This window comes from Castor canadensis, chromosome X, assembly GCF_047511655.1.
Source record: "Castor canadensis chromosome X, mCasCan1.hap1v2, whole genome shotgun sequence".
NCBI lineage: Eukaryota > Metazoa > Chordata > Mammalia > Rodentia > Castoridae > Castor > Castor canadensis.
The window spans coordinates 145,304,063-145,328,281 of NC_133405.1; the positions used below are offsets into that span (position 1 = coordinate 145,304,063).

At 49.7% G+C, this 24,219-nt stretch overlaps 1 protein-coding gene and 1 long non-coding RNA gene across 9 annotated transcripts in view; one reads left to right on the plus strand and one right to left on the minus strand.

The window, feature by feature from the left end:
- LOC141419612 (uncharacterized) overlaps positions 1-7,528 on the minus strand; it is a 62,896-nt gene extending 55,368 nt beyond the window's left edge. Inside the window, exon 1 of the long non-coding RNA XR_012444245.1 lies at positions 7,382-7,528. This is a non-coding gene — a long non-coding RNA (uncharacterized lncRNA). The remainder of the gene's footprint in view (positions 1-7,381) is intronic.
- An 884-nt stretch (positions 7,529-8,412) lies between these two features.
- Positions 8,413-24,219, plus strand: part of Prkx (protein kinase cAMP-dependent X-linked catalytic subunit) — a 57,290-nt gene continuing 41,483 nt past the window's right edge. For 2 of the 8 annotated variants that reach the window (XR_012444567.1, XM_074063824.1), the window contains exons 1-6: positions 8,415-8,814; positions 9,641-9,749; positions 9,963-10,463; positions 10,714-11,160; positions 11,357-11,530; positions 15,263-15,422. Coding sequence is in view for 7 of the 8 variants with exons in the window: in XM_074063824.1 (XP_073919925.1) it covers positions 11,519-11,530; positions 15,263-15,422 (172 nt within the window). In the remaining variant the exon portion in view is untranslated. Of the gene's footprint in view, positions 8,815-9,640; positions 9,750-9,962; positions 10,464-10,713; positions 11,161-11,356; positions 11,531-15,262; positions 15,423-20,236; positions 20,517-24,219 lie in introns of those variants that run through there. The other 6 variants (XM_074063831.1, XM_074063828.1, XM_074063829.1 and 3 more) reach the window with 6 other exon arrangements.

Consider the following 24,219-nt stretch of genomic DNA (forward strand, 5'->3'; position numbering starts at 1 on the left):
GACTCAGGGTCAGTGTCAATCCCCTTGGATGTAGTGGGACTCAGGGTCAGTAACAATGCCCTTGGTTAATGTGGGGACTCAGGGTCAGTATCAATCCCCTTGGATGTAGTGGGGACTCAGGATCAGTATCAAGCCCCGTAGATGTAGTGGGACTCAGGGTCAGTATCAATACCCTTGGTTGATGTGGGGACTCAGGGTAAGTATCAATCCCATGTATGTACTGGGACCCAGGGTCAGTATCAATGCCATGTATTTAGTGGGACTCAGGGTCAGTAACAATGTCCTTAGATGGAGTGGGGACTCAGGGTCAGTATCAATCCCCTTGGATTTAGTGGGGATTCAGTGTAAGTATCAATGCCCTTGGATGTAGTGGGACTCAGGGTCAGTGTCAATCCCCTTGGATGTAGTGGGACTCAGGGTCAGTGTCAATCCCCTTGGATGTAGTGGGACTCAGGGTCAGTGTCAATCCCCTTGGATGTAGTGGGACTCAGGGTCAGTGTCAATCCCCTTGGATGTAGTGGGACTCAGGGTCAGTGTCAATCCCCTTGGATGTAGTGGGACTCAGGGTCAGTGTCAATCCCCTTGGATGTAGTGGGACTCAGAGTCAGTGTCAATCCCCTTGGATGTAGTGGGACTCAGGGTCAGTAACAATGCCCTTGGTTAATGTGGGGACTCAGGGTCAGTATCAGTCCCTTGGATGTAGTGGACTCAGGGTCAGTATCAACCCCTTTTGGAATCCCTGCCTGGTTGTGGAGCAGCGTCAGGTGGTTGAGCAAAGACAGCGGGATTACGGTTAGGTTGTGACTCGGTGCAGGCGGTGTTACGCCGGGAGGAAGCGTGAGGTGCGGCAGGGGCTGCGAGGGGACGGCTGAGGACGAAGCCGGCTGCGTTGCTTCCTTTGCAGGGTTGGACGGGCACTGCCAGGAGTTCATCGCAGTGGGAAGAAAGCAAGAGGACGGCGCGGGACCCAGGCCACGGGCGGGACGAACCCGGGAAGTCATTCAAATAGCAATCAATATTTGAAATCCCAAAGTCAGTTCTATAAGTCATTCAGATACCAATGGAGACTTCAAGCCTCATAGTTCTATAAGTCACTCAAATTGCCTCAAGGTTTGAAATCCCATAGTCAGTCTGTAAGTCATTCAAATACCAATGGTATTTGAAATTCCATAGCCAGTTCTTTAGTCATTCAAATAGCAATTGAGAATTGAAATCTCCTAGTTCAGTAAGTCATTCAAATAGCAATCAAGATTTGAACTCCCATATTCAGTTCTGTAAGTCATTCAAATACCAATAGAGATTAGAAATCCCATAATGAGTTCTGTAAGTCACTCAAATAGCAATAGACATTTGAAAACTCATGGTCAGTTCTGTAAGTCATTCAAATAGCAATCGGGATTTGAAGTCTCATAGTTCTGTAAGTCATTCAAATAGCAATAGAGATTAGAATCCCATAGTCAGTTCTGTAAGTCACTCTCCTGTCTACAACCCATCTATCTGTGTATTTATCTATCATCCATCTCTCTATCTTCTATCTATGAGAGATACCTGTGCTGGATCTTGGAGGATTATGGTGGTGGAGAAGGAGTGAGTAATGGGTTAATCTGATTAAAACACAATATATACAGAACGGAAGTCCCAAGACAAAACCCTTTGGACAATCAATAGTCACTTGATTAATATTCAACAATATTCACTCAATTAATGTTCATCAATATTCACTCAATTCACGTTCATCAATATTCACTCAATTAATATTCATCAGTATTCACTCAATTAACGTTCATCAATATTCACTCAATTCACATTCATCAATATTCACTCAATTGATGTTCATTATTCACTCAATGAATGTTCAATATTCACTCAATTCATGTTCATCAATATTCACTCAATATTCATCAGTATTCACTCAATTAATGTTCATTGTTCATTCAATTAATGTTCATTAATATTCACTCCATTAACGTTCATCAATATTCACTCAATTAATGTTCATTAATATTCACTCAATTAACGTTCATCAATATTCACTCAATTAACGTTCATCAATATTCACTTGATTAATGTTCATCAATATTTACTCGATTCACGTTCATCAATATTCACTCAATTAATATTCATCAGTATTCACTCAATTAATGTTCAGTATTCACTCAATTAACGTTCATCAATATTCACTCAATTAACGTTTGTCAATATTCACTCAATTCACGTTCATCAATATTCACTCAATTGATGTTCATTATTCACTCAATTAATGTTCATCAATATTCACTCAATTCACGCTCATCAATATTCACTCAATTGATGTTCATTATTCACTCAATGTTCATCAATATTCACTCAATTCATGTTCATCAATATTCACTCAATTAATATTCATCAGTATTCACTCAATTAACGGTCATCAATATTCACTCAATTCACATTCATCAATATTCACTCAATTGATGTTCATTATTCACTCAATGAATGTTCAATATTCACGCAATTCATGTTCATCAATATTCACTCAATATTCATCAGTATTCACTCAATTAATGTTCATTGTTCATTCAATTAATGTTCATTAATATTCACTCCATTAACGTTCATCAATATTCACTCAATTAACGTTCATCAATATTCACTCAATTAACGTTCATCAATATTCACTTGATTAATGTTCATCAATATTTACTCGATTCACGTTCATCAATATTCACTCAATTAATATTCATCAGTATTCACTCAATTAATGTTCATCAATATTCACTTGATTAATGTTCATCAATATTTACTCGATTCACGTTCATCAATATTCACTCAATTAATATTCATCAGTATTCACTCAATTAATATTCATCAGTATTCACTCAATTAACGTTCATCAATATTCACTCAATTAACGTTCGTCAATATTCACTCAATTAACGTTCGTCAATATTCACTCAATTCACGTTCGTCAATATTCACTCAATTCACGTTCATCAATATTCACTCAATTAACGTTCATCAATATTCACTCAATTGATGTTCATTATTCACTCAATTAATGTTCATCAATATTCACTCGATTCACGTTCATGAATATTCACTCAATTCATATTCATCAGTATTCACTCAATTAATGTTCAGTATTCACTCAATTAACGTTCATCAATATTCACTCAATTAATATTCATCAGTATTCACTCAATTAATGTTCAGTATTCACTCAATTCACGTTCATCAATGTTCACTCAATTAACGTTCGTCAATATTCACTCAATTCACGTTCGTCAATATTCACTCAATTCACGTTCATCAATATTCACTCAATTCACGTTCATCAATATTCACTCAATTAACGTTCATCAATATTCACTCAATTGATGTTCATTATTCACTCAATTAATGTTCATCAATATTCACTCAATTCACGCTCATCAATATTCACTCAATTGATGTTCATTATTCACTCAATGAATGTTCAATATCCACTCAATTCATGTTCATCAATATTCACTCAATATTCATCAGTATTCACTCAATTAATGTTCATTATTCATTCAATTAATGTTCATTAATATTCACTCAATTAACGTTCATCAATATTCACTCAATTAATGTTCATTAATATTCACTCAATTAACGTTCATCAATATTCACTCAATTGATGTTCATTATTCATTCAATTCACGTTCATCAATATTCACTCAATTCACGTTCATCAATATTCACTCAATTAACGTTCATCAATATTCACTCAATTGATGTTCATTATTCACTCAATGAATGTTCAATATTCACTCAATTCATGTTCATCAATATTCATTCAATATTCATCAGTATTCACTCAATTAATGTTCATTATTCATTCAATTAATGTTCATTAATATTCACTCAATTCACGTTCATCAATATTCACTCAATTCACATTCATCAATATTCACTCAATTGATGTTCATTATTCACTCAATGAATGTTCAATATTCACTTAATTCATGTTCATCAATATTCACTCAACGTTCATCAATATTCACTCAATTAATGTTCATTAATATTCACTCAACGTTCATCAATATTCACTCAATTGATGTTCCTTATTCACTCAATTAATGTTCATCAATATTCACTCGATTCACGTTCATGAATATTCACTCAATTAATATTCATCAGTATTCACTCAATTAATGTTCAGTATTCACTCAATTAACGTTCATCAATATTCACTCAATTAACGTTCGTCAATATTCACTCGATTCACGTTCATCAATATTCACTCAACGTTCATCAATATTCACTCAATTCACGTTCATCAATATTCACTCAATTAACGTTCGTCAATATTCACTCAATTCACGTTCATCAATATTCACTCAATTCACGTTCATCAATATTCACTCAATTCACGTTCATCAATATTCACTCAATTAATGTTCATTAATATTCACTCAATTCACGTTCATCAATGTTCACTCAATTCACGTTCATCAATATTCACTCAATTCACGTTCATCAATATTCACTCAATTAATGTTCATTAATATTCACTCAATTCACGTTCATCAATGTTCACTCAATTAACGTTCGTCAATATTCACTCAATTAACGTTCATCAATATTCACTCAATTAATAAAATGAAGGCCAGGAGGGGAAAACAGGTCTTTTCTTGGGGATGGGCAGCAGGGGCAGCTGGAGGGACACCAGGAAGGGGGATGAGGGCGAACGGCGAAGCGTTTTGTCTTTATTTATGCAGCGGTGGGAGGGGCGGATGACACGAGGAAAGGGTGAGGGAGGTGACCTCGGGGGGATATTTCGCACCCGTGAACAGAAGCGGAAAACCCTCGCGGTGTCCCGTGTCACCGCCCCTCGCGTCACCCACTCTTCGGGGCGCTGCTGCTGTGGACTGGGACCCGCGTACCCGCCAGGGCAGAAGCCCGTTCCTGTCCGCGCGTGCGGACAGCGCCTTCCCTTAACCCGCTGGCCAGGGGTGGGGCGTCGGGCCTCCTCCCTTTCCCGAGGTCTGTTGCTCGATCAACAAACCCTGGGCACAGGCTGAGCTGTGCAGGCCGAGCTCGCGGGAAGACAGAGGACAGACGGACGGACCGAAGGCAGAGAGATGGGGCGGACAGGACGCCGTCCGTCCTCCACCTCCAGGGCCTGAGGGTTGTGAACGCTGGGGTTCTGAGGGACGCACAGGAGTGCGGCGCCCATGTGCCCGGCAGCTGCCCGCAGAGGCCGCGCCGGGCAGAGGCCGCCATCTTGAACCCTTGCGTGCTGAGTCCGCCACCTGGCTGGGAGGGGCCGTCGGAAGCCTGGCCCTCCCGTGTCCCCTTGGGGTCACGGCACCTGGGGCAGCTGCCTGTCCTGGAATCCCTCCCACGCCACAGGGGGAGGAGCACGGCGCCATAAAACGCACCCCGGAGCCCTCACGGCGACGCTGAGCCCGGGGGTTGTTGACCGGCTGTGTGACCGACACGCCGGAGCTCCACGCAGGAGCGAAAGGTGCCACGATCGGCCTCCTCGGGAGCCTGGAGCCTGGGCAAGTAACCCGGACTGGAAATTCATTTCCTCCTCCTTTGCAGGTGGGATTAGGGAAGGGGCACAGGAAGGAGCGCACTCAAAGCGCGTGTTTGTTTCTTTAAGACGGTTGTTCAACAATTTGCACTGGGCCACCAAAACCCCGATGGCTTAAAAATCCTACATTCAGTCTTAAAAGGGAAGAACGTCACACATATTCACTTTATTAACTTCCCCCTCTATATTCAATCTTAAAATAGAACGTCACACATATTCACTTTATTAACTTCCCTCCTCTATATTCAATCTTAAAATAGAAGAACGTCACACATATTCACTTTATTAACTTCCCTCCTCTACATTCAATCTTAAAACAGAAGAACATCACACATATTCACTTTATTAACTTCCCTCCTCTATATTCAATCTTAAAAGGGAAGAACGTCACACATATTCACTTTATTAACTTCCCCCTCTATATTCAATCTTAAAATAGAACGTCACACATATTCACTTTATTAACTTCCCCTCTACATTCAATCTTAAAATAGAAGAACATCACACATATTCACTTTATTAACTTCCCCCTCTACATTCAATCTTAAAATGGAAGAACGTCACACATATTCACTTTATTAACTTCCCTCCTCTATATTCAATCTTAAAAGGGAAGAATGTCACACATATTCACTTTATTAACTCCCTCCTCTACATTCAATCTTAAAATAGAAGAACGTCACACATACTCACTTTATTAACTCCCTCCTCTACATTCAATCTTAAAATAGAAGAACATCACACATATTCACTTTATTAACTTCCCCCTCTACATTCAATCTTAAAATAGAAGAACATCACACATACTCACTTTATTAACTCCCTCCTCTACATTCAATCTTAAAATAGAAGAACATCACACATATTCACTTTATTAACTCCCTCCTCTATATTCAATCTTAAAATAGAAGAACATCACACATATTCACTTTATTAACTTCCCTCCTCTACATTCAATCTTAAAACAGAAGAACATCACACATATTCACTTTATTAACTTCCCTCCTCTACATTCAATCTTAAAACAGAAGAACATCACACATATTCACTTTATTAACTTCCCTCCTCTACATTCAATCTTAAAATAGAAGAACATCACACATACTCACTTTATTAACTCCCTCCTCTACATTCAATCTTAAAATAGAAGAACATCACACATACTCACTTTATTAACTTCTCCCTCTACATTCAATCTTAAAATAGAAGAACATCACACATATTCACTTTATTAACTTCCCTCCTCTATATTCAATCTTAAAATGGAAGAACATCACACATACTCACTTTATTAACTCCCTCCTCTATATTCAATCTTAAAATGGAAGAACATCACACATATTCACTTTATTAACTCCCCCTCTACATTCAATCTTAAAAGGGAAGAACGTCACACATATTCACTTTATTAACTTCCCCCTCTACATTCAATCTTAAAAGGGAAGAACGTCACACATATTCACTTTATTAACTCCCTCCTCTACATTCAATCTTAAAATAGAAGAACATCACACATACTCACTTTATTAACTCCCTCCTCTACATTCAATCTTAAAATAGAAGAACATCACACATATTCACTTTATTAACTTCCCTCCTCTACATTCAATCTTAAAATGGAAGAACATCACACATATTCACTTTATTAACTTCCCTCCTCTATATTCAATCTTAAAATGGAAGAACATCACACATACTCACTTTAACTCCCTCCTCTACATTCAATCTTAAAAGAGAAGAACATCACACATATTCACTTTATTAACTTCCCTCCTCTATATTCAATCTTAAAATAGAACATCACACATATTCACTTTATTAACTTCCTACTCTTACCGTTTCCACTATGGGACGTGGGGGCGGAGCCCACATGGTGGTGACGTCAGAGGAGGGAGGAGCCTGTGGGACACCGGGATGGAACCCACGTGGTTGTGACATACGGAGAGGGAGGAGCCTGCGGGGCGGTGATGGAAGGGGAGGGGCCCACGTGTGGTGACGTCAGAGGGGGCGGGGCCCGAGGGGCATGTGGGCGGGGCGTGTTGTTCCCCACCCCCTCCCCCCGCCCCAAGCAGAGAAGGCAGCTGTGATAGAAGCCGTCGGCAGGGCGCGAAAGGTGTCAGTTCTGATCATCTGCTGGACCCGTGGCCTTGCCTCGGTTTCCCCCACCTCCTCCCTCTGCCATGCGCCATGCCAGGCATGAAAAGCAAGGGCTGCCGTATCTCTACCCCCCCTCCATCTTTCTGGTATCTTGAGACAGGCTCTCACTACGCAGCCCAGGCCGGTCTCGAACTCGCGACCCTCTTGGTCGCCTGTACCACTGAACTGCACCGTCATGCCTCATCAGAAAATAACGCCTTATGGCAAAAAAATTTTCTTTCTGTTAAAAAAACAAATTTTCTCTTTAGGAAATTTCCGTTCCTAGACGGAAGAGTTTGACTAGTGCTGGACTACATTCCCCAGAATTCTGCAGCTCCCAGGAGCCTCTGCGGTGAGGGTTGAACAAAGGACTACGTTACCCAGAATCCCAGGGACTCGAGGCCCCCAGAAGCCTCTGCGGAGACGGCTGCGGACGTAAAACGTACGACAACACGCAGATCCCTCATGGCGCCTTGCGGGCCTGCAGTCTGCCGCTGCCCCAGTCCAGTGGGCGATTCGCTTCTGAGCCGCGGAATCTCCGCATATGAACAGCGGCCACCACGGCGCTGCACTCCACTATCCTAAAACGCAGCCGGTCCCTGGCAAAGTCTTAAAAACTACAGTTCCCAGAAGCCTCCGGCTGACTTCCGGTTCCGGCCTTTGTCCCTCCCCTGGGCGCTTTGTGACGTGTGAGGCGGCGCGCCTTTTGCGCATCACGGGATGAGGTCAAAGAGGGTGGGGCAGACTTGCCCTGTGCCAGGAGTTCAGCCGCCATTAGTGTGGCGCGGTCCCCTACGTGACCCTAATACTTCCTTTAGTGGCCGTCCCGGGGTTTAAAACTTAGCGCTTTGCTCCGCCTGGGCAGGCGTGCACCACGTGACCCACAGCCCCTTTCACTTAGTCATCTTTCAGGCAGAATGTTGTGCTTTTTACTGACGTTCCTGTGAACTGAGAGGAAACAACAACATGGCGGCCTTCGTGTTACTGAGCCTGGCTCCCTGCACTACCCTGGTGGACACCAGGAAACCTACAGATCCCGGGTCCTGTGTCGATGACTGAACCCGGACAAGCAGTTAAGACTCAAAGCAGATCTACTCCACGCACCTGGAGTTAAGAGTTTGAGCAAGCACAAGGTTTGTTGACAGGATAACAAAGCACCCCGACCCGGTGGGACTTAGGGAAAGAGCTAAGCAAATAATGGCTGCAGTTTATGGGATTGAATAGGAACCTGGCTTCAGGCAATCCTCCCTACTGTACTCTGAACCTACACCTATAATTGACTGACTATCTGATTACCTTCTTGCTAAATCCGACCATCTGGCTGCCCCCCCATCACTGTTTTTTTTTTAAGTCTCCCTAAATATTTTGCTTTTGCGGAAACTTTCCGTCTCCGTGATCTACAACCAAGTATTTCTGCCATTTTAGTTCCCCTCACACCAAAGCCCCAGGTGGAATGGGACTGCGGGTCCTTTATCTCTGACTAGTAATATTCCCAAGGAGCCAGACTAAGACACCAGGGCGGCCATTTCGAATCTCTACTCCCGCTCTTTGCATGGGGAGCAGGAAATGTCTGTCCCTTCCCCCCCCCACTTTTCCCCTGTGTCATCGGCAGAAGGGACAAAGGTGACAGACCAGAAAAGCCACCGACAGGACGTGGCGTGAGGGGGGGGTCAAAAAAAAATCCTATAAGGAAATGGTGCGATGCAGGCGGCATAAGGGAATATTACACACCCCGGAGCACTCAGCCCTGCACACTGAGGGATAAAATGCTTGCTGTCGCCATTTTGGGGTGAACCAGCCCATCTTGCAAGGCTGTCGTGACCGTCTAGCATTCACTCTACTACCGCTGGCTCTGAGTCGGCTGAGGGAAGTGAATTTCTCACGGTAATAAACTGACTATTTTTTTTGACATCTTGCTTGAACTCAAGACTTGTTTTTTGTTTGTTTTGTCTCGTGAAGTACGTCCCCAGGCCTGGCCTCGAACCGCGATCCTCCCGCTGTCTGCCTCCTGAGCAGCTGGGATTACAGGCGTGAGCGCCGGCGCCCAGCTTGAATTCGTCGCTCTGAGGTAATTTCCCGGTAACACAGGAGAGAAGAACAAATTCAGGGATTTCTCGGTCCAAAAAAGAAAAGGATAAATGTGCAGTTTCAACAGAAATGCGGTGAATGGGCCTAAAAAACGCCTAAAAACGCTGATCTCATCATAAAAGGATTCAAGTAACTCTCTCTCTCTCTCTCTCTCTCTCTCTCTCTCTCTCTCTCTCTCTCATCTTGGATCTAGGACTAGGACTTGTCCCCACAGGGAAAACCCAGTCCCAAACTGGAAAAATGGGTTTGCCCCTTGGTCCTCACCAACCTGACCTCCCAGGTGGAATCTGACTGCAGACAGACAGACAGACAGAGAGACAGGGGACAGAAGAGCACAGAGGGCCATGGTCCCCCCCGTTGCGGTGTCAGGGATTCATTTCACCTCTGATATTCGGTAGAAATGTGAGACGAGCTCAAGCACTGACCCCATCTTCACCCCACAAATGACCTAAAACCAGGCGCAGCTTGGCCTCCCTGCCGCCATCTTGGATCTGTCTTTGCTCTGAGCCGTTTCTGCAGTCGCTCTGCAAACACCTTGGGTCCCAGAAAGGACAGAACTGATGATAGCTTCATGACAAGGGACTGGAATTTCCCATAGGAACAGTGGACACTCGTAGGACAGACACCCCACAAATGAGGACCAGGACCTGTGGCTGCAGTGACCTCATGGGAACCAGATCTGTCCCCTCAAGAGGTGACATCTTCTGGGGAACCCCTGGTGGCCCTTGGACTCAGATAATAGCCAAGCAGAACCCACCTGGGGCTGGGACTTTTTAGACCCACTTGGTCCCCTGTCCCTCATTCTTTGTCCACGTGAGCCCATAGCTCACGCCTGCACCCCAAAGATGGCTGGGTGCCCGCTCTGCCTCTTCCCCTGTCCCCAGCCGTGCCAGAAACCCCCTTTCTCCGTCTTCACCATTAATGTCCCTTTATATGGCTTTTAGGGGCGGTGGCCGGACCTGCCATATTGGGATCCCCGGCGTCTCCATCTCCCGCTGCAATTGCTTGGCAAAGCCAGGCAATGGCCTGACAATCACTTCGCGCCATCGACACTGCAGTGACAAGGACTCCACGCTGGAGCTTGTCCTGCACAACACCCACAGGTGTCAGAGGCCTGTGGCCCCAGTGGAGGAAATGACCCGTTGCAGGTGCAGTGCAAAAGGCCAAAGTCCGGGCAGAGAGGGAGGCGGGACCACGTGGGCGGTATTCCCGCCCTGCCAGTCAAACCGTGATCGACAGGCAGAGCGGCCAATCAGCACGGCGCGCAGCAAAGCAACGGCCAATCAGCAGAGCCGCACAGCAAAGCCGCGGCCGATCAGCAAAGCCCCAAGCAAATCCTGTGCGCGGCTGACCCCAGTGCCTTGTCGCGGCACAGGGCAGGTGACAGACAGGTGCCATGTGCCTTTCTCCACCTGCCTCTTGCTTTTTACCCCCTTTTCAATGGCACCCTACTAAATCTTTGCTCTCTCTACTTTTCTGCCGCAGTAAATTATGTTCTCAGCCCAGGGCTCCAGGCTGGGTTTAGGGGAAGTCTGGGATTCTTCGAAAATACTGCATTTACCTTTGCATTTCTTCTCCGTCTCTCAGCCGTCCATTCAAACCTCCCTCGCCTGACCCGGGGACCCCCTGCTGTTTCTCCCCACTCGCTGATGATTATTGACTGGCACAGTGGAAGACTAACTCAGCCCTGAAAAAGGACGGCCCTCCGGCTCGGCGAAGGCATCCCCGACCACAGACCACACCGTGCAAATGGTGGAGCTGGTGAGTTTCAGGGGACAAGAAGGAGATTCCCACCCCATAATCAGTAATCGGGGAGGGGCACGGGGCGGTCCCCAGCCGGGTGAGCCTGGTTCCTGAGCCAAAGCATGGTCAACCCGAGATGCAGTTGTTTTTCATTTCTATGAGTCACTCAATGAACCTGCCTCAATATTACCCACCAGTCCTTGATTCCAAGGTGGCTGCAGGGGTCAATGGCTGGGAGCCAAGGACAACAGGTGCAAAATGGCGACAGAGATGGCAAGGTTTTCTGCCGTTTGGTTTTTTTTTTTGGTTAATTGAAGAACCCAACGGTGTTGTTCCCGGCACGGCCACTAGGTGGCGGTGGTGCCATTCACGTGAACGCAGGCTCCTCCAGGTCCCCAAAGCCACACGCGTGGCCTCCATGACAGGGCAGGAAGCAGGAAATATCACCAGCACCATCTCCACCGTCACCACCGTCCCAAGACTTCCCAAATCCCTGCAACGGGTCTTAATTAAAAAAAAAAAAAAAAACAACTCAACTTAAAAATGTCCAAGTAGATAATAGATTGACAAAAAAAATGTTACCTTTCCCCGAATCCCTTCTGAGCACAGCTGTGCTGCTCCATTTTGTCATGGGCTCGGATGTGGCTGAGTTCCTTTCAGAGCCACAGACGATAAGCAAAAGCACATTTTCCCTTTTCCTTTGCTCACGGGGAAAATAAAATAAAATAAAGAGCCACCTCCCCACTCAGGCCACGTCTTCCCAGCCATGCACACCGGATTAGGGAACGTTTTGCAATCAACAAACGCAAGCTTCGTAGGTCACTGCCCGGTGACCAGGTGGTCAGTCTGTCTGTCCATGGCGGCCGCATTGTTCCCGTCCTTGGCGGGGATCCCACTGCAAAGCTCTCAATTACCCAGTCGGTCTCCTCCTTCCTGGATCCCAAGGTGTTTGCAAAGTGACTCCTAGAAAGAAAAATGGCTCGGAAAATGGGACACTGGGTGAAGGCAGCTGGCTCAGAAAGCCAAAGGCCACCATGTTTTCTCTCATTTGTGGAACATGGGCCCAAAACAAATGCAGCAATGTTCTGACAAACAGGTGATACCCAGGGGAGGTGGCACAGGAGAGAGGGAGTTAATAAAGTGAGTATGTGTGATGCATGTCCTATACAAGAGTGAATACAGGATTTTTAAACCTGCTGGAATTGTTCAAAATGCCACCTTGTCGAGTGTGTGTCGACCGACTATGTGTCTGAACTCCTTTTTGGGGAATGTCAAGTTTTGAGTCCTCAGAGAAAAGCTACTCAGATAAATGACATCGTTACACACCAATAACGAGGATATATGATTGACTGATAGATAGATGATAGATGACTGACTGATAGATGACAGATGATTGACTGATAGATAGATGATAGATATACAGACAGATGCATAGATAGATGATAGATGATTGACTATTAGATAGATGATAGATGAATGACTGCTGAAAGTCCTCTGAAATGTCCTCAGATCATTTGGTTTTGTGCAAATGTCTCCCCTGTCTGAGTCCAGGAATGTCTCAGCCATGGGCGCCGTGGTGCGGGCACCTGCCATTCCCCAGGGCCTGGCGGCTCCCTCTGCAAGGACGGGAATTTCTACACGGGTCCCCTAATTCCCGCTGTGGCTCTGAAGACCACAGGGACGGAGTGGGGACAGGAAGCTCGGAGTGGACGGACCATCGGGACGGGGTCACAGGGCAGATTCCCTCAGCCCGCACACCTCCCTCGCGGAAGTCCCGCAAAGAGAGGCCACAGCTTTGGGGAGACGGTCCTGGGCGTCCAGGAGGTCACCGAATTTGCCCTCATTTCCTGTGCCGTCGGGAGGTGACGGGGTCACGGGGTGCAGCCCTGATGGGGTCAGTGTCCCTGTCCATAAAGACCCCAGGGAGCTCCCTGTCCCCCACCATGGAGGACACGGCGGGAAGGAGCCACGTGTGCACCAGAAGCCGGTTGTCGCCAACATGGCGTCCGCCACACCTTGACCTTGGGCTCCAGCCTCCAGGACTTGACCTTGGGCGCCAGGACTTGACCTTGGGCTCCAGGACTTGACCTTCAACCTCCAGGACTTGACCTTGGGCTCCAGCCTCCAGGACTTGACCTTCAACCTCCAGGACTTGACCTTGGGCTCCAGGACTTGACCTTCAACCTCCAGGATTTGACCTTGGGCTCCAGGACTTGACCTTCAACCTCCAGGACTTGACCTTGGGCTCCAGGATTTGACCTTGGCCTCCAGGACTTGACCTTCAACCTCCAGGACTTGACCTTGGGCTCTAGGATTTGACCTTGGCCTCCAGGACATAACCTTGGAACCCAGCATCCAGGACTTGACCTTGGCCTCCAGGACCTGACCTTGGCCTCCAGGACCTGACCCTGGCCTCCAGGGCCTGACCTTGGTCCCCAGTCTCTTCCAGAAAGCACGGCCCGCGAGGGCACGGCTGGCTGTGTGCGAATAAAACTTGGTTGATAAGCGCGGGCGGGGGCCAGACTTCGCTCAGACTTGACATCGTCGCGGAGCCACTTGTGAGCGCTTCCTCAGATTCTCCGAGCGTCCTTGGGTCCTTCCTTCGCCCTGCTGTTTACTGGCATTTTCCGCCTCATTTTCAAAGCGGATCACAGCTGCCGCCTCACCACAGTTCTCCTTTTCCGTTTATGTTCGTGACTGCGTAATATTCCAGGCCTCATTCCCCTTTTGTTCACGAGTGCGTAATATTCCAGGCCTCATTTCCCCCTTTTGTTCACGAGTGCATAATATTCCAGGTCTCCTTTTCCGTTTATGTTCGTGACTGCGTAATATTCCAGGCCTCATGGTCCCCTTTTGTTCATGAGTGCGTAATATTCCAATTCTCCTTTTCCGTTTATGTTCGTGACTGCGTAATATTCGAAGTCTCATTTCCCCTTTTGTTCACGAGTGTGTAATATTCCAGGTCTCGATTCCCTTTTGTTCACGAGTGCGTAATATTCCGGGCCTCATTCCACTTTTGTTCATGACTGCGTAATATTCCAGGTCTCCTTTTCTGTTTATGTTCGTGGCTGCGTAATATTCCAGGCCTCATTTTTCCCCCTTTTGTTCATGAGTGCGTAATATTCCAGGCCTAATTTCCACTTTTGTTCATGAGTGTGTAATATTCCAGGTCTCGATTCCCTTTTGTTGTCCACCAACTTCATTAAAATATGACAGAGTCTCAAAATTTGGTCCACACCTTGCTGTCCACCCTGCCTGAAATTCACTTTTATCCAGGATATTTTATGTTCCTTCATGAGGTCACAGAACGACTCTCAGACCTCCATGGTTCTGTTCCAAACTCTCTCTGCTGAAACGACTTCATGGTGACCACTAAAATGATGTCACCTCAGCTCTTTGGGATCCACCCCTAAATCTTTGCCCAAATCTGCGGGGCTCAGATCAATGGGCCCCACCCTTGGGGACCCCTTAGAAATCTCAAATTCCACTTTCAGTGTCGATCATCAACCAGTCTCTGTCAGGATCAATTCATAGCTCAGCTTAAGGAAATCCTGCTTTCTGAAGAAGTTCAGGGTGTCTTTGTCCTATTGACTGATGGCACAGGCTGTTTTAGGGTGCACTGGGGTCAGTCAGTCTTTTGCCTATATGGGGGGAATCACTTTCTGATTGATTAACTCTGCCCTGAATTGTTGTTCTCGTGTGTTGTGTGACGTTTGTTGACTGACACAATTTTGTAATCTTCACATTCAGCTTTGCCTGGTGCAAATCCCAGATCACGAGACCTCACCCTGCTCCCCAAAGGACAGCCGGAAGCCTCCTTTGTATGCGATATGGCCGACCGAAGGATGTCTTCAAAGGATTATGGCGGTGTCCCAGCAAGTCATTCTGCAAACCGTGAGCTCAGCCCCGCGTAGGTATCCACCTGCACACCTTTGCAAGGGCATGTACAGCAGGACGGGTCTGTCATGCTCTTTTTGGGGTCATTGGACCTTTGCCCAGGCCGGCTGCTCTGATTGCATGGTGGAGCTTACCCAGAAAAATGTGGCTGCAAAGAAAATGCTAGAAAATGAAAAACAGTTAGTCAGTCAAGGAACATGCTCCAAATGGAGACTTATCCTGTGTTTTTAGGGAAAAACAAAAAGTCTGCTCCCCACCCACCTTGGGGTGCCAGAAATCCGACATTTCTGACAAAGATGACACAGATGGCCAGGTGAAAAGTCACAAATCTCAGGTGGACCCCAGGTTCAGCCCACACACGCGATCATTGATTGAGACCCAGATCACACACAGTCATTGACTGAAACCCAGATCACACAGCGCACTTGACTTGTATCCTGCACACAGATGCGGCGTTGTATCCGAAATCAGTCCGTTATTTCCTGACTGGTGTTTTTGTTGTTTTTATGATTTTTTTTTTAATGGTCTCTTTATTTTGGGTGGCTCTCGGGGTCTCTCACCATGAGGACTGTCCGGGGAAACTCAAGACGAAAGTCACTCCTGGCGTGAGTGGCGTCACCTCCCAGCACTCCGAGGTCCGCTGGGATTAGACTAATTGCCCCATGAAATCTACAGAGGCGTCTTCCCTCCATCAGCTGAGTTTATGGATTCACACGGAGCTGGGGGTGGTGACGGGAAATGCAGAATGTCAGGAGAACGTCCCAGAAAAAGCCTGAACTGACCTTGGCGCTTGGCGACCGACACAGTTATGGCAGACCGTGAGCTCAGTCTATCATCTACCAATCTATCATTTATCTTATCTATCACCTTTCATCTATCAATCTGTCGATCGTCTAATTGATCACCTATTTATCTGTATCAATCATCAGTCAGTCAGTCAATCGGTATAGCACCTATTTATCCATCCACCGTCCACCTATCTAATATGTATATGTTTTCTTGTATCTTGGTGATACTGGGATTTGAACTCAGGACCTCAGGCTTCCTAGGCAGCCTCTCTGCGGCCTGAGCCCCTCCACCAACACTGTTTTGTGTTGGGGTTTTTCCAAGATGGGATCTTGGGAACTCTTCTCCCCCAGGGCTGGCTTTGAACGTCATCCTTCCGGTCTCTGCCCCCTGGATAGCTGGGATTACAGGCGTGAGCTGCAGCCACCTGTCCGTCCTTCGTTTTTTAAAAGTGTGCATTGATTGTGGAAGAGAATTTCAATCTGTGAAGATTTTCCCTTTACCCTAAATACGACATATTCAATATATCTCTAATTCCTCCTTCATCAAATTACCTTGCATCTTACTGGGCCACTAGGATCACACCATTTTTTCCAGTGTCTGCACTCGAACCCAGGACCTGGCCTATGCCAGCTAATTACCCTGTAACCAAGCCCTAAAAAACATCATTGTTCGGAATAGAAGTCAGTTTCTGCCACGTGAATATGACAGTTTGCTCCGTGACCTGCCAGGTTGGTCCTTTTGGGGCCAATGGTCCCTCTATTTGCACAGGATTCGCAGTGCACGAAGAACTGCAAGTAATCTAGCTTAAAGGATTTGGGGTTGACGTCGGTTCTGCATCAGTCCTGCACACCTGACCTAGGAGACTAGGGTTAGTTGACTGACTACCAGAGAGCAGATGCCCATCAAGGTTTTAGGATTCCACACGCGCAGGAGAGAGCCTCGCTTCAATCCTGACCCTACACAGACTCGCCTTTGTAGGGTTTTCCTGCGGGGCGAGGGATGTGAACAGGGTGTCTGTTTGTGGGGTCCTGTCTCGGCCGAGCCTGGCCTTGAACCTGGGCGCAGCGAAGAAGCTGAGGTTTTGACTTTTGTGATAAAGTTTCAACATCCTACAGAGCTCAGGGCGGAGGCGTGACCCTACAACACAGCTAGTTCCGATGTTATCAGGAATCTGACACCAGAACAGAGCCATCATGGTGCCTGTGACAGGGGGAGACAAACAAAAGGCCGAAGGTCAACCGACACAAATCCCTCCGTGTAGGGGACATAGACATGGTCTTCCAGGGATGGACAGAAACACCCGGCCCCATAAATGGCTTCCTCTCGGTTCAGCCCAGAAAACGGGACAGAGCACAGCCGGTGCCGGTGCTCCTGCCTGTAATCCCAGCTACTCAGGAGGCAGAGATCAGGAGGATCGCGGTTCAAAGCCAGCCCAGGGCAAATTGTTTGGGAGGCTGTACCTGGAAAAAACCCATCACAAAAAAATCAACCTTATGGGATTTGCTCCTCCTTTGTCTGTAAAACAATGGGCTGTGGTTTTCAGACCCTGCTTTGGCTCCTTCCAGATAAAAACAGCTTTGTGCAGCCCCGACTTTCGCAACCCCCCCCCATGGTATTTATAGGAAGAGCTACTTATGTATGGAGTCACACCCAGGGCGGGAGAGGTCGCCCCAAAACCAGCAGGGCAAAACCCCAAGCTCAGCTGAACCGACAGACAGCTGGGGTCTTTGGTCTTCTTTTGGGTGCAATTCACAGGCAAAAACCCGCTTCTCCTTAGTGGGGTGCAAAATGAGGTGTTTTGAGCTGGAACAAGCATTGCACTGAAAGGGCAGACGCATCTGCAAGAGGTCAGACCTCATGCCTGGGGGACAGTGAGCTGTCCCCTCGCCCTCCGCCCCATCCCTCAGCCAGGTCCCTAAAGCTGTGTCCTGCAGTGACCGGACACCCTGGGGACCCCCATCTGCTCGCATTCAGTCCACTTGTCCAAGGCCAGGCCTCAGGTCTGCTGCACGGTTCCCAGATCCCAGATCCCAGATCCCAGGCCTGGCCTCCCTGTCTGGCTGCCTTCCGGACAGTCCAGCTCAGGACCCAGCAGACAGGGGACAGCCAGTGTCACTGCCCGCGGCGGTGGACGATGCCACTCACCCCGTGCAGGTGGGGGCTGGGCGAGGCCCCAAAGCCACCCACAGCCGGGTGGAGACTTCCTGTCACCCTGCGTCCCCATGGGCGGCTCCTGGGTGACAAGGCCATGTCCCCTTTGCAGTGCAGGACTTAGAGGTGGCCTCTGGCCTCTGCAAAACAGGCCCCAGGTTCTGGAAAAGGGACACAGGGATTTCTTCAGCGCTTTGCAGGCCACCGCCTGGCCTGGGGTTGGGGTGGCATCCCCTCCCCTCGCCCTGTGCCTTGTCACTTCTTTTTCATGGTTTTGTTTTGGTGGAACTGGGGTGACCTCGTCACTTTTAAGTCAGTGGCTGGGACTCCAGGCTCCACTTGCATTTGCATTGCACAGAAATCAGAGGTCCTCTAAGTAAGGTCCGTGCCAATATTGCTCGGGATGCATTTTATAGGGGGACAGACAGACACCGGTGACCACGGTGCACCTGCATTTGCTGGGCGTGCGCGTCCACGCGCGGTCCTCCCTCCCGTGACGAAGCAGGGACAAATCCAGCCTCGTGGGTGACATTTGCATGTTCCACGGCTTCAATTTCTCTCTCTCTGTCTCTTTTTTTAAAAAAAGGTTTGCTTTGAAATAATTTTAGCTTCACAGGAAGCTGCAGGGAAACCACACGGGGAGGTCCTCGCCCCAAACCTGTCCCCAAGGCAAACCCAGGAAGTCCTAGCTTTGCATTCTCTGTCCCCCGGTGGCCTTGCAGGAATCCTTGGGGCTCACAGGGCTTGGACCCTAATTCCTGCCAGCACCAAACCCCATTGGCACTTTTCTGTTGTAATTTTCCTGGGTTCTCAACCCCGGCCTCCCTGTCCCCAGCCTGGGCCTGGGCGCGGGCAGTGACCCAAGGGGACAGAGAGCGCGTCCCTGGTGCAGGTTGGGGGGGACTCCACCCCAGGGGCACCCCGGGTCTCAGAAAGGGGTCCTCAGTGACCCCCACTCCAGGGTTGCACCCCAAGTCACAAATGGGGGTCCCCAGAGCGTCCCCACCCCTGGATGGCGCCCCAAGTGGCAGATGGGGGTCCCCAGAGTGGCTCTCACTTCTGGGTTGCACCCCAACTGGCAGAGAGCGGGTCCCCTGTGTCCCCACAGCTGCCCCCACTCCTGGATTGCGTCCCAAGTCCCAGATGGGGGTCCCCAGAGCAGTCCCCATTTCAGGGTTGCATTCCAAGCCCCAGAGGAGGTCCCTAGAGTGGCTCCCACTTCCGGGTTGCACCGCAAGTTGCAGATGGGGTCCCCAGAGCACCCCCACTTCTGGTTGCGTCCCAAGTCCCAGATGGCCCCGCCCCTAGGTGGCCCCATGTGGCATTGGAGTCCCGTGTGTCCCTTGCGTGGTGGCCTTGGGTGACCCCAGTAGACAGATGAGGTCCCCGAGTCCCCTGCGTGGTGGCCTTGGGTGACTCGAGACAGATGAGGTCCCCGCGTCCCCTGCGTGGTGGCCTCGGGTGACCCCAGGAGACGGATGAGGTCCCCGTGTCCCCTGCGTGGTGGCCTCGGGTGACCCGAGACAGATGAGGTCCCCGTGTCCCCTGCGTGGTGGCCTTGGGTGACCCGAGACAGATGAGGTCCCCGTGTCCCCCGCGTGGTGGCCTCGGGTGACCCCAGTAGACAGATGAGGTCCCCGCGTCCCCCGCGTGGTGGCCTCGGGTGACCCCAGGAGACGGATGAGGTCCCCGCGTCCCCCGCCTGGCGGAGCGCAGCGCAGCGCGGAGTCCCGTGCGCGTCTCCAGGGCGCGGCGCGCGCGTCCCGGGTCCCGGGCCGTCAGGGGGGGCGTGGCCGTGGGCGGAGCCAGTGACGTAACGGTGACGCAGGCGGCGACGCAGCGGCAACGCCCCCTCCGGAGAGCGCGCCGGGGCCCCGCCCAGACCGCTTCCGCCCCGCGCCACCCGCGCCGTCCCCTCGCGGCCAGCTCGCCATTGTCCCCGGCCTCGGGGACAGCTGTGGGCGGGGGGTGGCGGTGGCCGCGGGTGGCGAGGGCACGCGCATGGGTGGCCACCGCTGATGCCACCGCCGAGTCGCCGTCCGCGGCTGCGCCCCCATGGACGCGCCTGCGCCGGCCGCGGTGGCCCCGGGGGACCCTGAGCCCCCCGGGAAGGCGGGCGACAGCCCCGCGCGCGGCCTGCAGGACCTGGACACCGTGGCCACCGTGGGTGAGTCGCACGCGCCGCCGCCCGCCGTGGCACCTGCTGGCCACCGCCGTCCACGCCCGCTTCCTGCCAGGGCCCCTGTCCCCACCCCCGAGCCCCGCGCGTCGCATCTGGGGTGCTGGGGACCTCGGGGTGCAGGTGACACAGGTGTCCCCAGGTCTCTTCCTCTTGCTTGTCCTTTGTCCCCTCTCGTCCCCTCAGGGGGCCTCCGCCCATCCCGCCGCACCTGTCACCTGGCAGGTGGCCCTGTCCCCCCCCCCCCCGGCCCCGCCGTCACCACCCACAGTGGACGCCGCCTGGAAACCGGGGCCCAGGGCGGCCGCGGTGGCTTCTTGGGGACACTGGGTTGCTATGGCGCCGAGGTGATGCTGGGCAAGGAAATCCCACCCCCCACCCCGGGCAGGAAGGGGACATCACGGTCGGCACCTGTCCCCAGAAAGGGGGACCCAGGCGGGGCAAGGCCAAGTTTAAGGACTGGACAGACAGACAGACGGACAGACAGAGTCAGGGTCACCAACAGGTCAGCAGGAAGGACCAGGGTGTGACTTCTCAGTTGTCCTCCTGTGGCCTCTGTGTCACCAAGGGAAGGTGGCCCTGAGGATGCGGTCACCTGATACAGGAAGGATGGACTCTCTCTCTCTCTCCTGTCTCCTCTCTTTCTCTCTCCTCTCTCTGCTCTCTCTCTCACTCCCTCTCTCCTCTCTCTCTCTCCTGTCTCCTCTCTCTCTTTCTCTCTCTCTACTCTCTCCCTCTCCTCTCTCTCTCCTCTCTCTCCCCTCTCTCTCCTCTCTCTCTCACTCCCTCTCTCCTCTCTCTCACTCCCTCTCTCCTCTCTCTCACTCCCTCTCTCTAGTCTCTCTCCCCTCTCTCCCCCTCTCTCCTCCTCTGTCTCTCTCTCTCCTCTCTCTTTCTGTCCCTCTCTGTCTCTCTCCTGTCTCCTCTCTCTTTCCTCTCTCCTCTCTCTCCCGTCTCTCCTCTCTCTCTCTCCCCTCCCTCCTCTCCCTCTCTCTCTCCTCTCTCTGCACTCTTTCCTCTCTCTCTCTCCCCTTCCCTCCTCTCCTTCTCTCCTCTCCCTCCTCTCTCTCTCATCTCTCTCTCTCCCTCCCTCCCTCCCTCCCTCCCTCCGTCTGTCCGTCTGTCTGTCCCCCCCCCCTCCGCTCTGGGCCTTCAGGGGCAGCAGCCGGCCAGGAGGACCTCACAAGCGTCCTCACCACGCACGCTCTCTGGAAACACAAGTGTACAATGTCCCTTGTCACCTGCTCCAGGCTTGTGTGTCCTCTGGTCACTTTAGAGGGTGGCGGTGCCGGGGGCTGATGTGACCTCTGCAGGTGACCGTCCTGGTGTCAGCCATCTTGGGGGCGCCCGGGTTCACCCTGAAGATGTCACAAGTTACCGGTGGGTGGTGTCACCCAGCTCCCAAAATAGGTCACCGCCGCGGGCTTGGGGACCTGGGGGACTTGGGGGACCAGGTGGCAGATCATTGAGGTCAGACAGACATTTATTGCCCTGAAATTTTGTTGTGAAGACACCACTTGTGTTCACCAGGCTGCTGGTGAACCTCGCTGGCTCTCAGGTGGCTTTATTCTGTGCATGTGTGTAAACTGACTACCAGAAATGACCAGTGTTCTCGACTGAGTAGTTGTCCCTGAAAACAGGCAGCTTGGAAAATGTGCAGTTACAGCCATGCAAAAATCGGACAGTGGAATTTATTTTTGTGCATGAAACATTCTGACATGTGGACCTAAGGCTGATGTCACAGGTTTAGGAACCGTACAAACACAGCTTTTTTTTTTTTTATTTTTAATTTAAATTTTAATTTTTTTGGTGGGACTAGGACTTGAACTCAGGGCTTCACACTTGCAAAGCAGGCTTGAGCCACATCTCCCGTCCCTGGTTATTCTTGGGGATGGGGGGGTCTCTAGAATTAATTCCCCAGTCTGTCCCTCAACCACCATCCTCCCAATCTGAGCCTCCCAAGCGGCTGGGATTACAGGCGTGACCAGCCGAGCTTGGCAAGGTTTCTTTATTTTCTCGACACGCTCCTGTTAGCCCAAACCTTGGCCCCGTTCTTAGCTCAGAGTTTCATTTTCTGTTCCTCAAAATCTCCCTCATCTAAAAAAATGTAAAAATGCACGGGGTTGTGAGGAGGAAGTCTGCACAGTGTTCACATCCTTCTTTTTGGTAAAACAGACTTGAAAATGGGGGCTGAGTTCTGGGGATGCCATGGTGACATTTTTTATGGACGTGGAAAAAGGCCAAGATGAGGGCATCTCATTCTCGTTGACGTTCAGAGTCGGCACTGTTCACAGATGTACATTTTTCTACATCGGGGTCGGGATTCGAACTCAGGACCCCACGCTTGCTAGGCAGGAGCTGTAACACTTGAACAACTGCCCCAGCTGTGGTTTGCTTTAATTCCTTTTCAGATAAGGATCTTCTGCTTTTCCCCTCAGACTTTCATCTTCCCGTCTGTCTCCTGCAGAGCTGGGATTACAGGCGTTTGCCACCGTGCCTGGCTTGTCTGTGAAGCTGGGGTCTTTCGAACTTTTGCCTGCCTTGTGATCCTCTTACCTCTGCTTCTGGGAGTCCAAGGTCAAGTCCTGGAGGCCGGGAGTCCAAGGTCAAGGTGTGACGGACGCCATGTCTGGTGACAGCTGCTTCCTGGTCCATAGACGGCGCCTTCTGGCGGCCACTCCATTGAGCCAAGCCGCCATATTGGAATATGGTCAGGCTCCATAGAACTGAGGGGAATGGTGTCTTTTCCAGAAAGTGTGTCACCTGGGATCTGAGCATGGGACCCCATTTGGAAATAGGATCTTTGCAGATGGGATTAATGAAGGATCTTGTGATGAGGTCATCCTGGACCAGCTGTGTCACCCACTCCAGTGGGCCAAGCCGCCATATTGGAATATGGTCGAGTTCCATAGAAATGAGGGGATCCCCAATATGGGATGGCTTGCAGTCCCAAATATTTAGCCAGGGCCATCTGTCCATGGTGGGAGGTGACAGGGTGACCCCCCCCCACCAAAGAACGGGTCACCCAGACTGAAATCCCTTGCTGCTTTCAGTTCTATATCTTGAAGTCATCAACAAACTTCTAAGCACAGACGATTTTTATAGCATTAACATGTTTGTAATCCAACTAAAACATTTTCATTTTCTTGAGGATGGAGACACTGGGGCTTTCCTCTGTATTTTCCCCTCCCCCCCAAAAAAAAAAGCCAACCACAAAACCACAATTTTTTTTTTTACCTTGTACTGGGATTTGAACTCATGGATTCGCCCTTGCAAGGCAGCTGCTCCTGTACATCCGGCAGTCGTTCTATGATGACCTGAGTTTTTGCAGGCATATCTCTTGCCACCTCTCCTTTATAGAAGGCATAGATGGGGGAATGTCAGTCCTAGCCTGGACTAGGTGAAAAGGGGGACACCCTGCCTGAAAAATACCTCAACCAATCCAAAAGGCTGGGTAGAGCAGCGTTGTAGCAAGGAGGAAGCCCCGAGTTCAAATCCCGGTACTGACAAAATTAAAACGTATAAATAACTGGCAGAGTGGACAGCCCTGGTTTAGTGGACGTCCATAAACCAGGAAACCCATTAACAATAAAAGGCTGTGTGCTGTTCCCCGTGACCGGGTCACACAGCTATAAACGTTGCTGTGGATGTGGGAAGGTTTATTAGGGTTAATTATGACTTTGAACTCTGT